This window comes from Leptinotarsa decemlineata, unplaced genomic scaffold (assembly GCF_025532065.1).
Source record: "Leptinotarsa decemlineata unplaced genomic scaffold, Ldec_3_MD MMD2_tig00078422_RagTag_RagTag, whole genome shotgun sequence".
Lineage (NCBI taxonomy): Eukaryota > Metazoa > Arthropoda > Insecta > Coleoptera > Chrysomelidae > Leptinotarsa > Leptinotarsa decemlineata.
This window is the reverse complement of record NW_027412747.1, coordinates 4,411,660-4,433,867: the sequence shown is the minus strand read 5'-3', so window position 1 is coordinate 4,433,867 and position 22,208 is coordinate 4,411,660. Positions and strand designations below refer to the sequence as shown.

The following is a 22,208-nucleotide window of genomic DNA, read 5'->3' as shown; positions in this document are numbered from 1 at the left end:
ATGTGCAAATGGCTTTTGGTTCAGATCGGGAATTTGCTTTTGCATCTGCTACACCAATGCTGAAAATGTATAAAAATAAAATATTCTTTTAGGGGTTACAGAGAAGAAAAGAAGATAGAAAAGAAAAGAAAAGAGAAGGTAAAATATGGATAAAGAGATATATGAATAGCTGAAACCTTTTTCAGGATTCTCGCCTCAGATCTAGTTATTCTGAATACTGAACAGATGCTGCTTAAATATACTTTCAAAAACAGTTTCTGACATGTTGAGACATTTTTTTTCCATTTATGGAGATAATTTATTGTGGAGGAGATATTATAGGAAGAAGATCATTTAAATAATTCCTTTTCATGTACAGGAACGTTTAACACTCTCTTTTTACGCAAATTTGGGTTATAGATATCTGTTCTATTAGACGATTGTTCATATAAGTAAGGAGGATTCCTATATTTATCATTTTAAAGAATATGCATGAAAAGGTCTACGATTATTCATATTCAACCACTTCAAATCTTCTACTTTGTGTGAAATTTTAGATCTTCTTCTGATACCTCATATTAACCTGATGCAAGAGTTTTGAACTTTTTGTATGCGACACCTGTTGTTCTTGTCTAAACATGAATGATAAACAGCGTTACAGTGGTTGAAATGGGATGAAACTAATGAATCACATAGCATTTTCTTGACATCTACATCCAAATATTGTCTATAGAGACATATGAGTTTCAATGATGAATAAACAATTTTAAGTATGTAGGTTATATGTTCATGAAATCTCAGTTTATTACCTGAAATTAACCCCAATTTTTTTCCAATACGGTCTAAATTTTATCTCAGAGTCTCCCATTTTCAAACTGAATTTTTTTACTCCTCCCCTGATGCTATCACTTCCAAAGATGATAGCTACTGATTTGTTTGTATTGATTTTCAACATATGAACAGTGAAAACTTCTAAAATCGTATCTAGATCAAAATTGTATCGGTTACTGCTTGACCTATATCTGAAGATTTGAAAGATAAATATATTTGAGAGTCATCTGCATCAAGGTGATATTTACAAGACTTCAACTTCTTGATAAATGTTGCAATATCATTAATCTGTACTTTTTGTAATCTATTATCTGAACCCAAAAAAAGGTAATATAGCACAAAGCATTTTATGATTGATATTGTCAAATGCTTTTAAATAATCCAATTGAATTAAAATTGTGGCTTCATTTTCATCTATAGCATCTTTTCCAAAACCACACTGTTTATGTGGCGAAATATTGTAAGGATCAATGAAGTGTCGCATTTGATTTTCCATTACTTTCTTTATAATCTTGGAACATGTCAGAAGAATACTTAGTGACCTTAAATCATTAAAATTTTGTGGTTGATTATTTTTTGGTAGGGGTATAATTTTTGCATATTTCCATGCACCAGTTAGTACCGTAATAATGAAAGGACAATAAATTTTTATACATAATAGTTATATTGATTTCATCTACCCCATATACCTCTGATTTCAAGCTATTTATGATGCTGAAGATTTCATTTTCAATAGTTGGGAAAAAATTAGTTGGTCACATATCTCTTCTTTTCTGTTCATGCCATTAAAGCACAGAAAGTCTTCACAAAGATGTAGAAACCATGCAAAGAAATGTTTTTCAGATACATATTTGAAATAAAATCAATCCCTAACAACTGCTTTCAAATATATCTGAATCGAATCATACAAAAACACTTTCTCACATTCAGTCTGTACAGCAAATATTTGTCATGGAAGTGAAACATATTTCATTCACAGAAAAGCTTCCCAATGTTATATATAAAATAATATTGATAATAAATTTCACTCAAATGGAAAACTTTCAATCTTCAGTTTCAGATGAATAAACTTCAACCTCAGCACCTTTTTGAATCACTTTTAAAGACGATAAACTCATTCCTTGTAAAAAACTTCACAACGGTAAGAGATACATTTTCTTTTGTCACAATGACAGTTTTCAAAAAATATAAATACATTTATATAGTTAACTAGCAAGCCGCCCCGTCTCCGCACAGGTGCTACTAAATATATATTCACCCAGTGGAAATTGAAGGGCATGCAGAAACAGTGATGAAAAGATTATTTTATTTTATGGGTGCGCCTTTTTCCCCGTAGCTGGTGCCACAGTTGGAATATTCAAAACTCCTTCCTTATGGCAAATATACAACATAAAACAAACCTTCAAACAAAATTTCAGCCTCCGAAAATATAGTGAAACAGAAAAACAGTGATGAAAAGGTAATTTTCATATGTAAACGCCCCCCTTGTACCCTCACGAGGAACGCCCCAGTTGGAATATTTGAAAATCCTTTCTTATTGCGCATTTAAGACCTAAGAAGCACCTATATACTGAGTTTTAGTTTCCTAGGACTCACCAGTACGGAGAAACAGAGATAAATGCGTGACTGATAAGTGAGTAACTTTCGCATTCATAAGTATACATAAGATAAGATTTTCGGTTAACTGAACGGGCCATATTTTCAAAAAGGAATTAACTAATTTTGGGGTTTTCCACTTCTACAGAAAAAAAAACCAAGTGAAAACAGCAGTAAAAACATTCACCGTTTTTTCATATACTAACGGGAAAAAATGTATCCAAAACATCTACTTTCGAGTATAGAGTATATAATGATCTAGTAGTAGAAACCCAAAATGTACTAGGTTGGTACTTTTAATTGTCGGTGCGGCGAAGAAAAACGTTGGAGTTTGAAAATTTTGCAGATTCATTCATGATTCCTCACAACCTGAAAAGTTATTTGTTTCATTATTGAAATTAACCTATGAGATCTCATACTGTAATAACCCTAGGTAATAACCCTAGGTTTCATTTTATATGTGATATCTCCTGCCTATAACCATTTTTCACCAACTAAACTTTGAATCACCCTGTAGAAGTCCGGATCGAATTCTCACTCCAACTGCTGTAGTATACTCGTAGCAATATATAGTTTAGTGTTTGTAAGGTTGGTTGCCACTCGACTTCAGGGCGTGCCTCGTCATGAATACATTATATCCAAATAAACGCACTCCCTGAAATGCTGTAATATTTATTTATATGTGGATTCGATCATAACTTCTTCAGTTTGCGGTTGTGTTTCGAAGTGACAGGCTTGATTGTTTTGATATGTGGTCCAGGAAATATTATCAGTATGTGGAAAAGGAAACACATCGAGTTAGCTCGCTATGGAAAGGTTAGTAGCTGCGTTTTTGTTCGATAGTTTGAATTTTTGGCGCCGGAAGTGAGTATAATTTTTTCGAAACAGTGTTGACAGTGGAATTGAATCTGTTGAATTATCATGACTAAAACTATTGGTGAAATCATGATTAGATCTGAACCGGGGAATTTGAGAGATAAGACATCAGATAAAACATGATTGTATATTTGATAACACATTATCAATGAATTTAACAAAACTGTATCATGTATGGTCTAAACAAATGTAGGTACCTACTCATTCAAAAATATCCCACCTAAATGAAATGGAAACCGTTAAGGAAAATAAATATTTTTCATCGTTTTTTGTTTTTTTAGGTATCACTTTCACATTCTATAGTCTGCAAAAATTTTGTAAAAGACAACTCTATAGAGCTGTGAAAAGGGCAAACTTGCACATTTTCAGTGAAATGAATTGATATTTCAAAAAAACATCACAATAAAATGGAATTGGATAATTTTTTTAGGGGAGATTAGTTTTTGGGGAAAAAGCATTCCGGAGTTCTACTTCTCCATCTTGATACAAACATTGTGAGAAGCTTTCAAAGGCTGAAATAAATCAAGGTATTTTTTCAAAAACTACACTTCACAATTTGATGTTCACAAACTTTATTTTGAAAAATATATCACAACATGTTTCACAACATTCTTCAAAATAAACACAAATTTTATTTTGAATAATATATCATAACATGTTTCACAACATTTTTCAAAATAAAGTTTGTGAAGATCAAATCGTGAGGTGAAGTTTTTGAAATTACTATGGATCTTCATCAAGTAACAGTCGAATCAATCAGAAAATCAAGTTAGTTCAAAATAAACTCCGAGATAGAAATTATTTTCAGATACAGTAGTCTGAAAGAAAAAGTCCTTAGAAACAACTACATGCTTTCATATGAACATTGAATTGCTCGAAAAATAATGTACTTTCGAAACAAATACTTTTCATGAATATTGAGTCGCACGAAAGAAAAAGTACTTCTGAAACAATTTCTTTCATAAGAACATTGTATTATAGGAAAACAACTTTTTTCTATTCAGTTTGTACCCCAAACAGTTATTATGGAATTGAATCAGATATCAGTCATATAATATATGAAAGAGTTACGATGTAAATTTTACTCAAATGGATCACTATAATCCTTGGTTTGAGATTTTGACTTGTTCCAAAACTCCGATTGAGGATGGCAGTGTTTCATGTGAATGAAATTGTATATCGTAACTCTTTCATATATTTTACTCAAACGTGTTCCTATGCATGAGATTTCATTTAATTCCATAACGAATGTTTAGAGTACAAACTAAATAGAAAAAAATATTTTTGTATAACTCAATGTTTATTTGAAAGTAGTTGTTTGTGTCTGAAAGTAATTTCTATGTATGAACAACAACACATCTTTGTAACAAGTTTATTTCAAACTAATTTTATTTCCTTTTTTTTCGAAAGTATTTCACAATTTTGAAGATGGAGAAATAGAAAGTCAATCTGCATTTTTCCCAAAAGTATCACTGAATTCAACAAAACGATATTTTGTATGTTCATACTCGTATATCAAAATAATAATATGATTCTTCTGAAAAATCTTAATTAGGTGTATGGAATGAAAACCATTTTTTGACAATCTCCAAACGTTTCAACTGCAACTGTGGCAGTCATCTTCAGTGGTATTTGGAACCTTTAGAGATTGTAACCAAAGAAGACCATGGCAAAACCTGAAAACCAACCATGAAAACCTACATTCCTATATTAGATTCAATTCGTCTCAATAACATGCTAATATAACCTACTAAAGCTATTTTTGGATACATTTTAATTAAAAAGACACATACATGCATTAACTTTTGAACTAGAGGGTTCTGAAATTTCTCAAAGTTCTTCTTTTTTATAACCTGGTATGACCAGGAATATAGAAAGTATAAGAATTATGTTGTATAGCAAAAAATATGTATTGAGACTTTCACAGAAATATCTAGTTTTAACAAAGTTATCATAATTTTTTCAATTCCTTCATAAATATAATAGAGGTATATTTATAAGTTTTTTTATTTTTTTTTTCATTTAAATGTATCCATAATCAACCTCTTTGAATATCGGCATGTTATTTTAACATCTCGTATTTCCTTACATTTTTTGGTTATTTTCAATCACTACAATAGAAAAATGATTGAAGAGTAGGCGAGAAAAAGATAACGTTTAGTTCATTTCGATAAGTTACAGCGATGACAACCCTGAAAAGTCAAAACTTATGCGAAGTGAGAAATACCAGTAGAAAACACATGTTTTCAATGTGTGTTTTCTATCGTGAATCAGACGACACGTACTGAACACTCATCGTCTCAGGAAAGGGATCAATCTTGTATTCACAATAACAGTGATTCGATGGGTATAACTAATTACACACATAAAACATCTCATTTTTTACACTTTCTGGAGTTACCTTTCTGAACTGTTTCCAAAAATGTATCCCAAATTATATCCATATAGTACAGTGCATAACAATATTAGTATTCCATTGATTAGTTTGTTATTTGTGAAATATACTGAAATATAAAGAACAGATAATGAATGAAATTATTTCAACCATTTCGGTAAATTGATAAAAATAAGTCGTATATTGTTAACATATCTGACCACTTTCATTACTGTTTTTTGCCCCTCTACTGTAGCGTTTATTGCTTGAAGATATTTTTTGGCATTTGTTTTCCATTTCAATTTTTTGTTTTCGGTATACTACGTGGGTTGAAACGTCATGGGTCTAACAAATAGATGGCGCTAGTCAAGCATTCACCGCTTTTTCATGTAGTATGAACCTACCAAGAAAGCTGTTGAAATTTCATGACATTCAACTCATTTCTTGATGGGACTGCGCTCCATCAGAAACACCAATTAAACATCAGTTTGCTGACTTCAACCGTGGTCCACAAAATCGTTTTGAATGATCAAAGAGTGAAGTTGCGTGAGTTACCTGACATTATAAACATATAAAAAAAGGGCTGGCTTCATATTGCATGAGCATTTGACTGTGAAAAATCTCTGTTCAAAGTGGATGCCGAGCAAGATCACTGTTGACCCTAAACAAGAACGTCTTGATGATTCTGAGCAGAGTTTGGCTATGTTTAAACATATCAAATCGACATTTTTGTGTCGATTTGTGACAATGGATGGATTCATCACTCCACTCCTGAATAAAAAAAACGTCATCTGAGTGGAGAGCAACTGGAGAACCTCTTCCAAAGCGCCCGAAAACACAACAATCGGCTGGAAAGGTTATAGCCTCGTTATTTGGGATGTACGTGGTGTAATATTCATCAACTATCTTGAGAAGGAATAGGGCGTTCCAACAAAAACTGTACCCCCCCTCTGTAAGTCAGAAACGTGTAATTGAAAATTTCAAAGAACACCTAAATTGTTATTTGTTCAATGGCATTAGGGGTTGAGTGATACATCATCTGAAAGGTTTTTTGTCCCTCTATTATTTCTGTAATTTTTTTCGAAATTAGTTCATTCATTATTGAGAAATTAAATGTTGAACGTTTTATTGAAGAAAAAACAGAAAATCGCTGTCACTCATTTTATTGAGGAAATCAACAAGAGTGATATCAATGGCAAGACAATCAGCGGATGAAGTGTTCAAAATGACCTCCTTCTAGTTCCATACTATAATACAGTCTACTCTCGAAAGCGTTCCGTACAGTAATCTAGATGTCCGGAGTCAGAAATTGGCATTCCCGAACAATTTTCTGTCGCAAGTCTTCTAGATTTGTAGGCTTAGTAGAGTACACTTTTGACTTCAGGTGTCCCTACAGAAAAAGTCCATGGGTGTGAGATCAGGGGGTCAGGTCAGGTAGCTGGTCACTCCTCTGGACCCCTTCTGCCGATCCAACGCATTGGCAAACGTTCGTCCAAAAACGGTCTTACCCGAACATCGAAATGTGATGATGCACCATCCTGCTGATATGTTATTTCATTTTCTACTAAATTGTCATAATTTTTTAAAATGTGTGTAATCATAGAATCTACACAGTCTTGTAAGGTTTAAGTATGTGTCTCCATTGAGATTACCTTCAATGAAGATTGGTCCAACAATATGATTACCAAGGATGCCGGCCCAGACATTCAATTTTTGTGGAGTTTGTGAATGCGTTTCCATCACCAAATGAGGATTCACATCACTCCAGTAACGACAATTATGTCTATTCACTTCACCATTCAACATGAAAGAACTTTTGTCTGAAAAACATGTATTGTATAATAGGTTTGGGTTATTGGTCAATTTCAGATGATCAGGATCATCTTCGTTTAATTCCTGAAGTAACCTTATTTCGGAAGGATGGAATTTGTAGGCTTTCAAAATCCGAAAAACACTAGAAGCTGATACACCAGACGCTTCAGCCACTTGTCTAATAGATTGTCGATTATCCATTTGTACATGTCCTAAAACTGCAACTTCAACTCCGTCATTTCAGAAAAGACTGGATGTTTTCTGTTGTGAACAGAACCTGAAGTTCGAAACTTATCCATTAAATGTTTAACGTATTTATGGCTCAAGTCCGGATGATTCGTATTATGAATTCTTGCAGCACCTTTAGCACATTTATTATTTCGATAAAAGGTTGCAACAGTTTCTATTCTTTCTTCAGTAAAATATACCACGTTGAAACATAGTGAACAAGGATAACTGAATAATGATAACTCGCGAAGAAGTGACAGTGGCCAACTATCTACTTTTTGTTCTGCGACAACTATATTCAACAAAAATTACCAGTGCAGAAAAACTAACAGTGTTGTCCATTTCAAAACGTTTACTACTGATTTAATCAATTCTACAAATCAAGAAGACCTGCGACAGAGAATTATTCGGGAATGCCGATTTCTGACTCCGGACATCTTCAATAATGTAAGGAACACTGTCGAAAGTAGACTGTATTATTGTATGGAATTGAATAAAGGTCATTTTAAACATTTTGTCTGTTGATGGTATTTCCAGTGATATCACTCCTGTTGATTTTCTCAATAAAATGAGCGACAGCTAATTTTCTGTTTTTTCTTAAATAAAACGTTCAACATTCAATTTCTCGATAACGAATGAACCAATTTCATAAAAAATCACAGAAGTAATTGAGGGACAAAAGTCCCCCATGTCATTGAAAAACATTTGGGGGCAGTTGCTAACCGCAGGAGGGTGAAGTTTCGGGTATGATTTCCATATCAGAATAAGTCCCCCTAGAGAAAAATTGACGGGTGCTTTGAAATTTCCGATGACACATCCGTTTATGACCTACAGGGGGGTCAAGTTTTCGTTGGAACGGACTGCATATATATATATATATATATATATATATATATATATATATATATATATATATATATATATATATATATATATATATATGGCGTTATTGGAGTGTTTGAAGACTGAAATTGCAAAGAAACGACAAAGAAAATTTGTTTTTCATAAAGACAGCGCACCGTGTCACAGTCGATCGAAACAATGGCAAAACTACATGAATTGAACTTCGAATTGCTCCCACATCCACCGTATTCACCAGAGTTGGCTCCCAGCGATTACTGGCTGTTCACAGACCTCGAAAAAAGATTCATCGGTGAGAAATTTCGCTTGAAGAGGATATTGCTGAAACTGAGGTCGATTTCGAGACAAAAGATAAATCGTTCTACAAGTGATATTGAAATATTAGAGCGGCACTGAAATGATTAAGTGGTTCTTGATGTGGATTGAGTTGATGGATTGAGCCAATATTGAACAAAAAAAAAAGGCGTTTTCTTTCTTAAGCCCGGGACTTTTCAGCCCGGGATATTGATGCGTACGCATCAAGTGTAATGCAGATTATTATATGGAATGTACATAAATTGTGCATCTTCTTCACAATCTACTGTGAGCAGAATTGATTGGTAGAAGCTGGAACGTCTGGCGTAAAATGAATTCACTGAAAACACTTTTATTCAACAGGAGACTTCTTTATTCTGATGGGGGTAGTATATTTTCGATAGATACTTTAGGCAGATCAAAGTGAAAATGAGAGAATCGAGATGTGTGATAGATAAACTGAAGCAAGGTAGGCTTACGAAGCGGTTCCAGAAAATATTCAACAAGACTATCTGTAGTTTCGAATATTGGACATTCTTGTTCATAGAATAGTTTCAGTGAGGTAAATATCATCCTCAAGAAATACTGTAGAACTGAATTCTGCAATATGAATGTGAATTTTAATCAGCAAAACATCCGATTGATGAAAATTCACACTAGATGCAAGAATACCAGACGCAACGATCACAAAAAGTTGATGTGTGTGTATTGCGAATTTTTGGTAATCAGTTCATCTGAATAATTACGTGTTTCATTTGAAATGATTGGTGTATATTGTATATTCAATTATTATTATTATTTCAAAATAGTAAATCAAAAAAGTAATCAACCAGTTTAGAAAATCAAAAAATGTTATTCTTTCAAAAATATTATGAAGAGACATCCAATTCAAAATTCAATAATATTTAAGTAATATATTCGTGAAATGTTTCCAAACATATAAATAAGATATTGTTGCAATGCATACTTTTTTATACTACCAGTACACATGTACAAATACAGTTCTGAGAGGCACTGAAGAGGTATATCTTATTGAAGTCATACTTCATAGAACCGCAATACCTGTTTCTCAGACGTGTTTATACTTACTGAATTATACCTAACTTGTTACCGCCCCGGCTCCGCACGGATGCAATGCTGATACTAAATATGCATATAAACGCGTGCGATCGCTGCTAATCATGAAGTGATTAAGGGCGAAGCGCCTTTCCTCCCCTCCCTCCCCCAAGGTCAAGTGCCCTGAGATAATATCTTCCGGGCAAAACAACCATCAGAGCAAAAAAGACTTGACAAAAAACCAAATTGAATTGTCTGCAGACGAACGCAAATCATCGTCTAGACAAGGGAATCAGACGTATAAAGACAGACGAAAATATAATATTATCATTGAAAGAAACAGAACGAATGACATCAAGACCGTACCAAAACTGGGATATCTTCACGTATTTAGATTCTCTGCAAACGAAACGGAGAGTACTCTTTCAACATTTCTGAAAAAATCAGCACCACAGCGAATATAATTTAACATTTCTGTTGATTGGCGAGCATTGGTATAAGGACACTGACTTAGATAATATATTCATTGCATATTTCAAATCTCTCTTCTCTCGTACTCGGCACAGTAATGGTGGTGCTTCCATTTTTGTCAAAAATACAATATTTTCTGAATGTATTCCTATTGAACTCATCAAATCTTAAAGCATCGAAATGATAATCGAATGCTGCGCATTGTCATATAAAAAAAATATTGCGTTGTAAACATCTACAGGCCCCCTTCTAATGATCCGAATGATACAGTATACAGAACTGTTTTTTACACAGTTTTCCAAACTTCTAAGCTTGGCATTGAAAAAATTAAAATTCGTAATTATTGGTGGCGATTTGAATATTGATCAATAACACGCTCAGTAACACGCTCAGTTCAAAAATGTTTTCTGATGTGTTGAGTTTCTTTGGAAATACATCATTGATCACAGAATTCACAAGAATGTATACTAACATCACGTATACCAGTTATACCTCAATAGATTATATAATTACCAACATACCACGTATTTTCCAAATATTCAATTTCGATTTAGGTCTGTCAGATCATTATTGTCAAATAGTGCACGTTAATTTACCTAAAGACACTGAAAATTTTCATTTTTTTCAAAGGATACATACATTCTTTCAAAAGTTTCAATGAGAGTTCCATGAACGAATTCAGATATCAGCTTTCCAAATCAAGTTTCAATATTAATATAAGTGATGACGTCAATGCTGTTTTTGAAAATTTTTTGGATGATTTTCTGACATGAACTCAACGAAAAAAAAGAGAATTATGTAACTCAGACTGGCTACGAAAAAGAGTGGCAGATGTAAATTTAAATAGTAATTACAAACGCCTGAAAAAAGAAGTGAATAAACAAATAGAATTGCAAAACATTACAAAAACATCATTGAATAGTCGAATAATAAAAACAGAACAGCTTGGTCTATAGTAAACAATGCGACCGGCAAAGTAATAACTAATACTACCAAAAAATCTGCTGCTTTTGGGAATATCTATCTACGGCAATTCATGAAAAGTTATTAGATTTTTTTGACAATAATTTGAGTATTTGCTGCACCACAAGGGACCCTGTAATACAAACTATGTTTTTTAGACCTGTGAATGTCAATGACGTTAATGAAATTATTGAACCATTACCAAAAAAAAATCTACAGGTTTGGATGAAATACCTGCATCACTAGCCTCTGTTATTTTATTGTACAAAAAGGGTGATCCTAGTAATGTTAAAAACTACCAACCAATTTCATTACTTAGTATTTTCTCTAAAATAATTGAAAAAGTGGTTTCTCGAAGAATGGAAGCGTATCTGAGAAGGTGCGTATTCACAAAAAAAGCAAGCACGAGCGAACAAGAGTGAACGAGCATTCTGCATCAATAATCGTCTGGTGAGTACGGGCTAGCGAGCGAGCGAACGTATGCTTGTTCGCGTTCAGAAAAGATCGAGAAGAAGGCGATACATCAAAAGGTGCTCTCACAAAGTAGATGGATCAACTACAACTACGAACTTGAGGATATTCGCTCTGGTATGGACGGGACATCAATATGTCGAGCAAACACGAGCGAACATGAGCGAACACGAGCAAACATACACGAATGCTCGCTCGTGCTCGCTTTTTTGGGGAATACGCACCTTGAGTTCTTTCAATTCAATAACAAACAATCAACACCGTTTCAGAAATGGCTTCTCCACTGAATCAAGTGTGGCATTTTTGAAAGAATGGATCATGGTGAATATGTGGTATCAGTATTGTTCGACCTAACACGGGCATTTGATACAGCCGAAATGTCTTTCGTCTCAGAAAAAAAAATCTGTCTGTCTGTTTTAGAATCTGTTTTCCCTCAATCAGCTGTCGCCCCCATACGAACGACAACTTTTAGAAGTTGAGAAACTTGTGCGAGCTAAGGACTAACGAGGTATTACCTTTCAACGTGTGATTCCTAACACGGGTATTCGTGGGTATTCGTGGCTGCCTTAATGTTGTTCTCTTTCCTCGAAAACCGAAAGATTATAGTGAAAATTGATGATGTTTTTTCAAATGAATTTGATATGGATCTTGGAACCCCTCAGGGCAGTGTCCTTGGTCCATTAATTTTTCTCATATTTATTAACGATCTTCCTAAATATCTAACTGAGGCAAAAGTTCTCATGTATGCAGATGACACATGCACAATCAGATCACTCAAAATTCGCATTCACCAGAACACTAAACCAATTCAAAGATTGGTGCTATTGTAATAGATCAATGTTGAATGTTTCGAAATCGGTTTGCATTGAATACCTAAATAATAAGAATAAGCTCAAAGATTACCATCAGATTGCTCAATATTATTAAATAACACTTTAATCAGTACATCGAAGTCCGCAAAATTTCTCGGAACCATATTCGACTGTAATCTATCCTGGAAGGCACAAATTAGTAGTGTTTGTAAAAAAATCAACCAGTGTTCCTATCTATTGTCTGTTTTGAAATCTATGCTAGATAGGGATACTTTATTGAGTGTCTATTATTCATATGCTCACTCTGCGATTTCCTATAGTATCATAGTGTGGGGGCAAGAGCGTGATAATCAAAGGGTGTTTGAATTACAAAAAAGAATATCACGATTAATTTTTGACCTACCTTATCAAACCTCATGTTGCGATGTATACAAAATCCAAAAGACTCTAACTGTCATATCTACCGAAACCGAAATAAACTGCCAAAAAATTCTCATATTCACAACCACAACACAAGGCATAAAAACGACTTGTTGCAAAAAAAATCGAACCACACTTTCCACAAAAAATTACCTCTGATAATTGGAGCGTCTCACTTCAATAGGCTTCCTGATAATATAAAAAATGGTAACACGTACGAAATTTTCAAAAGTAGGTTAAAGAAAATTTCAACTAATCATTGTTTTTATAGCCTAGAGGAATTTGATGACTTTCTTTTTAGTAAAGTTAACTCAGTTCATAGTGATTATTGTGCTTTATGATTTTTTATATTTATACCAACATGTCTTGTATACTTGTTTTTATGTGTCGGTGAGTAATATTAGGGTTACATCCTCACCAATGTAGTATGTCCATGTGTGTATGTGTATACATTCTATTTTGTCAATGTAATTGATCTTTAACTTGTAAACTAATACTTCAGGAGTAACTTTTTTTTGTAGTCAGTGGGTTTTACACCTCACCAGACACTTCCAATCCATTGTATAATAGAAACACGGATTCAATAAAATTTGATTTGATTTGATTCCCTACCGGTTACTGTGTGCAGAACATCCCATTTTGTAAATCCAGCCCCAGTTTTATGAGTGAACCTCAACCTACTAATGGACACTTCAGCAAGATTTACATCTGACCACTTGCGGTCGAAAGTCAGCCTTTAGGTGCTTTTACTTTCGTAATATGTTATTTTGTTTATCGTGAATTCACTGAGTACAATGTATGCATGAGAGTCCCCTTAACATTACCGGAGACAAGTGTCTTTCGATCGCGAACTATGTTTGTGTATGTGTATCTGTAAGAAAGAGTGTATTAGTGATCTGTATATAAATGTTTACCGGTAGGGCGAAGCGCGGTGACGGTAGATTTTTCATCGGGTACAAAATTATTCGAAGAATGTGATTCTTTTTCCACTTTATCCTCGGTGTCATTACTGGAAGATAATAATGTTTCCAGTTCTTCTTCTGTACGTATGGATTTAATGTTTGCGTCCAATACCAGAATGAAAGCAGCTACAAAAAACAATGAACTGAGATGAAATTCAACTTATACAAACACAGAGTCGCTGTTCTATTCACCTATACTTACGCAAACAAAACAGATCCAAAATTATGCCGCTGCGTCGTTTTCACAACTGGCAAATGAATTAGAAAAACACAGTTCCTTTTCTTAGATTTCAAAATACAAGCCTACCCACCGATTTTTTTGAAATTGAACGATTTTTAAACCTTCGCTCCATTTTGTCGACTTATTATCTTTCATCCACGACGCTAACTTGTTCTCTATATCTTGGTTCGCCCTCTCCACTGAACCTTGTGATTGGGAATGTCTCGGTTTACCATGCACAAAATGGCAGTCAGGCCACATTCCAACTAATTCCTCAATCACCTAAAAAATCAAAAAGTATTGATTTTGTTTTATTTCATCCATATAAGCAACATTTAGGGAATTGTAAATAAAGGACATGGCAGTTCAAAATGCATGTAAAATTCAAAATCTCAACTTTGGGCCCATTTTTCCGGTACACCCAGTAGAGCTAGGACTTTAGCGCAAAGGAAAAAATTTTTTTATGTCAGCTACAAGATATAAAAAATACAGAGGGCCAAAATGCCCATAAACAGTGCCATGTCCTTTCTAGCATGCCTTTTACCCTAATACCCACCTGGTTTGCAAATTCTCGGCCATTGTCGCTCTGCAACACGCAAGGGCTTCCTAAGTCTGCAAATACTTCTAATAGGTGCTCAGCTACTTCTTTAGCTTTCTTTGTTTTTAGCGCTCTCAACCTGACGTATTTGGTTAGGTGGTCTTGGTAGACAAAAATAAATTTGTAGTCACCATCTGGTCTAGTTTGTAAGTCGATGAGATCGATTTGGCATCGAGAGTTTAAATGATTTGAAACAATTGGTTTGACAACAATTCCCTTTTTAGTTTTGTTCCGTTTAAGCTGACAGTTTTCACAAGTTTCAATGAACAATTTTACCATTTCCTGTGTTAAGTTGTGATACTTTTCGTTTAATAATTTTGTTGTTGCTTGACGCCCTCCATGCCCAGGTCCCTGATGGGCAGCTTTAATCGCATCATAACATTCATTTGAACGTAAAATAATCTTTCCAGATCTTCTATGTAGAATTACATAAAATGATTCGATTCTTTGTAAATCATAAGTATTTATCACATGATAATCACTCTTGTTACTACTGTCGGGTCCAGTTTCGCGTATTCTCTTGATACGTTGCAAAAGTTCACTATAATCGCTATCATTCATCAATTTTGAATTTTGCGACTTTTGGTCTTAAACTTCTAATAATAGCTTTTCAAATTGTTGCTGTTGAATAATTTTTAATAACCCGATTCCTATTTTTAAACAAATTTGAAATAACCAACTCGCGTTGGTTGGTTTACATACCAACCAACTCGTTGGTTATTTTGTATTACTACCAATATTAGGTTCACACTTTATCCAACTAATGTGGATAGTTTACAAACTAGCCAACAATGCTAGCTAATTTGTGTAATTTCCTTATGGTTTGAGTTTCAGCGATAAATTTTGTATAGTTTATAAACTAGCTGGATAGTATACAAACCAGCCATTACTCGTAGCTATTTTAGAGAAAATATGATTTTTCATCAAAATAGCCAGGAGGTTGGATGTTTGTATACTATCCAACTAGTTTATATACTAGCCAAGTAAATATTTTAACCGTAACATATAGATATAAACCTTTCTCTTGAGTCACTTAATCTATGAAACAAATCCGCATCAAAATCCCTTGCGTAGTTTTGAAGATATACATAGGGACAGACAGCGGGAAGCGACTTTGTTTTACACCAAGTAGTGAATAGTGCTTTATATGATAAACAATTTGGACAATATGACCTTCTACCTACTTAATGACTAACAATTTCACCAGAGTTTAGGTATAAACTTATTAAAAATTTTAAAAAAACAACTCAGTGATGAACTAGTTACTAATTTCCATATTAGAAAACAAAGTCAAGCGAGGAAAATAATTCAATTCTTTTTGGTGATCCAGTGAATTACCAGAATTCTTGAATTTATCAATTTCCAAGCATTTCAAAAGATTGAGTTTCAAACCTTCCTCTTCCAAATGTAATAATACGTCATAATCGTGATTGAACTCATGTTTCTCTACCAAAAGATGATTTGCTAATGTGGCATTGATCTTCAAATTCGAAAAACTACTCCCATGTTCATCCACTTTTTGGAAACAGTTTTTCCCAGTTTGTCCAATATAAAGTTTTGGCAAAAACCACGAGTCAACTCATATTCTTTAGTGTTTAATGAATTTTTTTAAATTATTATTCGTTCTGGAAGTCATTTCCAAAAAACGAGCGATGTTATTGATGGATTAAGCAAAGTATGTCAGTGGCAGCATATCCTAATATCCAAATGTAGATCACATCTACACGAGCATGATTCATTGATGCTCTTTTTCTTGAACTGATCATTTGCATTTTCATAAATCTGATTACTTGCTTTATGAATGCATTGTATAATTTAAATCTGTTTGATAATATGTCGTTTATGAGACACTTTTCAGACATGTTTTTATTTTTTGTTTTTGCATTTGATTAATTCTATTTTTCAGTTCTCCATGTGTCGATATTTCTGCTAACAGCCATCAACTCACTTATATCCTCATATGGATATGGAAACATCTCAAAAATTTTTGGTCGTCGCTGTGTACTGTACGCAACACCCAACCTAAAACTACGAGAAGTGACAAACCGAGAAACTTCAACTCGAAATATAATTATCGACGATATTACAATAGAGGCGATTCTCGACATGAATCAGACTGATGCTACGTTATCGAGTGAAGAACAAAAAATGTTGGTTTTGGACTTATCCAAGCCTGAAAAACGTTCATACAAAAACGAAACGTTTATATCGGAAAGGCGATTTTGGTTTGATAATGGGACTTTGTCGGGAAAGATCAGTATGGAATTCATGGGTACGGTGTTTGGGAAGACGATCACTTGTGATTTTATCCTCTTCATTCCGCTTTCGTCTCTGGTCATTGCTGCTGCCTTGGGAGTTATAGCGATTCTTTGCGGAAAAGGCGGGAGAGGATATGAATCAGATGTGTAAGCCAATTCATTTAAGTATATTTTTTATTGCTACCAATAATTTATGATTGTTTCTATACTTTATTACAGTGTGGCAGTTGATAAATTGATCAAAGACAAAATCAGAAGTTGAAATATTGATTTGATCAAATTGAAAAATGAATTGAAGTGGAAAAGTCTGGCCAAAAAATAAAAAAAGTCATTCGAGTTGGTTCTCAATTGACTGAACAAAACTGATCCTGAAAAGAATTATCAAGAATCGGATGATCAGAAATTCATTTGCTAAGGCATAAAAAACATGTATATTCTGTAAATATTTATAAATCACTAATGTGATCAGAATTGATCTCAAGTGTGATTAGCACACACTTCAGATCAGTTAATTACCAAAAATAACATAATACTACAGTTCACTTCGAATTTGAAAAATACTGTGAGCTTTAACTGGAACCCTAGTAGAATGGATTTACTTCTTTGATTGACAACTTGTTTATTTTGTGGAAATTCTTGTTTACTGAGGATACACTACAAAAACACACTTTTGTCTATTTTCCTGTTGTTGACTAGTGTCGGTCATTACACCAATTTCAAAAGTAACTATATTACATTTAAATCTGAGTAATTTATACCTACGTTGCCATCTGATCATGAATAATTTGGTACCTACATTGTCTTTTGATATAATGTAGGTTTTGGGAACTGGGTTATAGGTTAAGGAGAGGACTATTGTTTAGATCAAGTTGTTCGTTGAGAATAATAGAATTGGGATTTTTCTTTGACTTGTTTACTTCCATAGATTCATCATTTTCCCTTTTTCGCATGTTTGGAGGATTTTTAAATTATCTTTATTTATTTTATGTTTTGAATTTTGAAGATATTCGTACAATAATGATTTTATATCCGTCATTTCGGATAAGATAATTTAAAAATCCTCCACACGTGCGAAAAAAGGTAAATGATGAATCTGTCGGAATCTATGAAAATAAACAAATCAAAAAAGAATCCCAATTCTATCATCCTCCACGAACAACTTGATCTAAACAATAGTCTTCTCCTGAACCTATAACCCAGTTCCCAAAACCTATATAAGAGATCATATAATCAAAACGATGGGGTTGTAGCTTATATTAAATGTGAATTTCAGTTTGATTATTATATTGCCAAAATATGTGTTATGTTCTGTAATGGATATGATAAATTCAAAACACAGAATACATTGAATAATAACTCAGTGATGGTTAAATAAACCCAGGATTGAGACTTACTCCTTTCTCGTTTTTTGCTATAGGATCCAACTGCTTCAGGGATCCAACTGCTTCAGGGAAACTATTATGGTAAAGTAGGGATGGATCAAGGAGTTTTAGGAGAAGCAGTGTTGAAAAAAACTTATTTCAACAGAAGAATAATGCACACATTAGTCTATACTATACAATAGAATCACCAGCGCGTATCTTATTTCTTTTCCGAACCAGTCGTTCCGAATATTTCTAATTTCAAAACTAAACTACTCAACTAAGTAAATTTATTCTATCAAAACCGAGAGCGGTGTTGCCGAAAACTTAAATGAATTTTCCTTAAATATATACATGCCAAAACATACCCTCCACCCTGAAAAATTGATTTTTTTGTCAGACTTTTCGAAAAAACAAAGAACTAAAGATGTCGAAAAATCCAATCAAACATCAGTATAAAATTTAAAAAAATTGAATGAGAAGATAATTTTCATTTATTGGGTGGGCAAAGGACATATCTTTACAACAGGACGTTTAAATGTTCCTTTGCTGGTTTTTAAAGTGACATTCCGCACCCTGCCATTCTTTCCTGGATGTATGTCTGAAACCACGGCTAAGGGCCAATGTAAGGGTGGAGCGTTATCCGTTTTCAGGATAACTACTGAACCCACAGTTATATTAGGAATATCTTTAGTCCATTTCGAACGCATTTGTAGACTCGTCAAATATTCCGTCCTCCAGCGTTTCCAAAAATCCTGTACCATTTTATCGATCAACTGAAATCGGTTGAGTCTATTAATAGGAACCGCTGTCACGTACTCTGAAGGAAGACCTCGCAAAGGAACCAATGTGAGAAAATGTGCTGGAGTTAATGCTTCTGGGGCCATGGGATCTGCGGATAAACGACATAAAGGTCTGGAATTCAATAGTGCTTCAATTTGAGTCAGTACTGTTGAAAGCTCCTCAAACGTTAATAGCTGATTACCGATTACCCGATAAATATGATTTTTTACCGCCTTGACGTTACTCTCCCACAAACCACCTTGATGCGGAGAAAAAGGTGTATTAAATTTCCATTCGACTCCGTTTATTCCTAACTCCGTTTCAAATGAATTAACGAAATCTTGAGAGTTTATATGTTCATTTAATTCTTTAAGAATTGATTTTGCCCCTACAAAGTTCGTCCCACAATCGGAATAAATAACCCGTACTGGGCCTCTTCTAGCTATAAATCTTTTGAAAGCTTGTAAAAAATGATCCGTTGATAAAGAACTGACCAATTCCAAATGTATAGCTTTGACCCCCATACAAATAAATAAACTTACATAAGCTTTATGCACTGATGCCTTTCGCTTCCTACCCAATGTAATTTTAAGTGGCCCAAAGTAATCTACCCCTGTATGTAAGAATGCACGAGCTTCTCTAACTGTGGCAGCGGGTAAGTCCGCCATAAGGGGTTCTACATTCTTAGGCTTCAAACGAAAACATTGATTGCATTTGTGTATTCTACTCCTAATTAAATTTCTTCCTCCTAAAATCCAATAGTTCTGTCGCGAAATAGCCTCTAATAAGTGAGCACCAGTATGAAGATTGATCTTATGATGAAAATCTATCAATTTTTCAGTCAGAATATCTTTAGCTGGAAGAATCAAAGGATGTTTCTGACAAAAATTCAAATTTGAATTAGCTAATCTACCCCCCACCCTCAGCAACCCATCTTGCAAAAAAGGGTGTAATTTGATTAACCTAGATGAGCCAGATCTATTTGACTTCAACATCTGAATTTCAAAATCAAAATGTTTAATTTGAACCAGTTTTATTAGAACCAACTCCGCAATATGGAGATCCTTTGATGAAATAATTTTCTTATTAGGAATAATTTTCAAAAATCTTAAAACCCATACTATTATTCGTAAAATTTTATGCCACGATGAATACCGTTCTAATTAATCTAGTAGAGGATGATGAAAATCTAAGTCCGTATTATTATTCAGTACAATTATATCTTTCTTCCCAAAATTTTTAGCCTCCTCACGAAAACAAGGCCATTCATTTGGGGGTAATTTTATCCATGCGGGTCCATGTAACCACTGAGGATGTCTAACTAATTGTTCAGGAAGTAAACCACGCGATAAACAATCGGCCGGGTTTTGAATGCCTTCGATGTGATACCACGAAACTTCGGGTATATTTTCCTGGATTCGAACGATCCGATTCGCAACAAATACATCCCTAGATTGAGAAGATTTTAACCAGCTTAAAACAGTGGAAGAATCTAAAAAAGCTAAAGTTTTTGTAATCAAAATCCGTTCTTTATGAGTTTCTAAAATATATTTAACCAAATTAGAAAGCAAAAGAGCAGCTAAAAGTTCCAACCGTGGAACGGTTAATCGTTTGGCCGAAGATACCTTAGACTTGGCACACACCAGCTGAACTTCCACATCATTATTCGATAGTACACTGCGTAAGTAGACGACAGCTCCATATGCATTCAAACTAGCATCCGCGAAAGCTAAAACCATTACAGGGTTTCGTTCTATTGCTCCTATGTGCCTAGGTACTTTAAATTTTTCAAGTTCTCCCCATTCCGATCGTATCTTTTCCCAAATTTCTAAAATATTCTCTGGAGGCATCTCATCCCATTCCAATTTCAATGTCCACAAATTTTTCATCAATATTTTTAAATACAAAATGAAAGGTGCCAACAACCCAATCGGATCATAACGTTTAGCCACCGTCGACAACATTGTTCGTTTTGTACATTTCTGATCCGGTTTATGCACCTTGAAACTGGAAACGTCAGTTTCTGTATGCCATTGTATACCTAATACCTGTGTATCTGAGGAGAAAAATACATTTCCCGCTAACCTTTTTTCTATGGGAATGTCATTCAATAGTGCCTTTGAATTTGTAGCCCTTTTTGTCAAGTCGAAACAACCAGCTTGAAATAAATCAACTGATTCCTTGTATAATGGCGCAGCTTCCTTTTCCGAATTTATACTTGTGCAAAAATCATCCATATAGATATCTCTTGACACAAATTTCGCCGCCAGTGGAAATTTTTCTCTTTCGTCTTCAATTAATTGTTTGATATTGCGTAAAGCCAAAAAAGGTGACGATTTTATTCCAAAAGCTACAACTTTTATTTCGTAAGTGTCAATTGGACGATCTGGACTAAAACGCCACAATAACCTTTGATAACGCCAATGATTCTCAATAACATTGATCTGCCTATAAAGCTGCCGAATATCTGCTGTCAATGCTACCTTGAACAACCGAAAATTCAATAGTAAAGTAACTAAATCTGCCTGCAACTTGCCTCCCCGGTATAAGATATCATTTAAAGAAACATTATTATCCGTAGGAGCACTAGCGTCTAGCACGATCCGCACCGGAGTGCTTGTACTACTTGGTTTAATCACTGGATGATGACCAATATAATACGATGACGCTTCGTTAGGGTCAATATCCACTAATTCCATATGACCTTGGTCTATGAAATCCTGCATTACTTTATTGTATTCAATCCGTAACTTTGAATCCCTTTCAAGTCTTTTTTCCAAAGAAAGTAACCGAACTTGTGCATTATTCCGCGAATTTCCCAAACTTCCTTCCGGCGGAAATTTGAACGGTAACGCCACTGTAAATCGTCCCGATGAGTCCCTACTAAAGGTACTAGTATATATATTTTCACATTCTATATCTTCGGGATTCATAGCAAAACGTTTAGGTATTTCCTCAAGGTCCCAAAACTTACGAACAAGT

At 34.2% G+C, this 22,208-nt stretch overlaps 1 protein-coding gene across 2 annotated transcripts in view; it reads left to right on the top strand.

The window, feature by feature from the left end:
* Nucleotides 1-2,993: 2,993 nt before the first annotated feature.
* Nucleotides 2,994-22,208, top strand: part of LOC111504794 (uncharacterized) — a 41,106-nt gene continuing 21,891 nt past the window's right edge. The window contains exons 1-2 of one of the 2 annotated variants that reach the window (XM_074185986.1): nucleotides 2,994-3,222; nucleotides 16,731-17,229. In XM_074185986.1, coding sequence (XP_074042087.1) covers nucleotides 3,156-3,222; nucleotides 16,731-17,229 — 566 coding nt within the window. In that variant the 5' untranslated portion in view covers nucleotides 2,994-3,155. The remainder of the gene's footprint in view (nucleotides 3,223-16,730; nucleotides 17,230-22,208) is intronic. The other variant, XM_023159485.2, reaches the window with a different exon arrangement.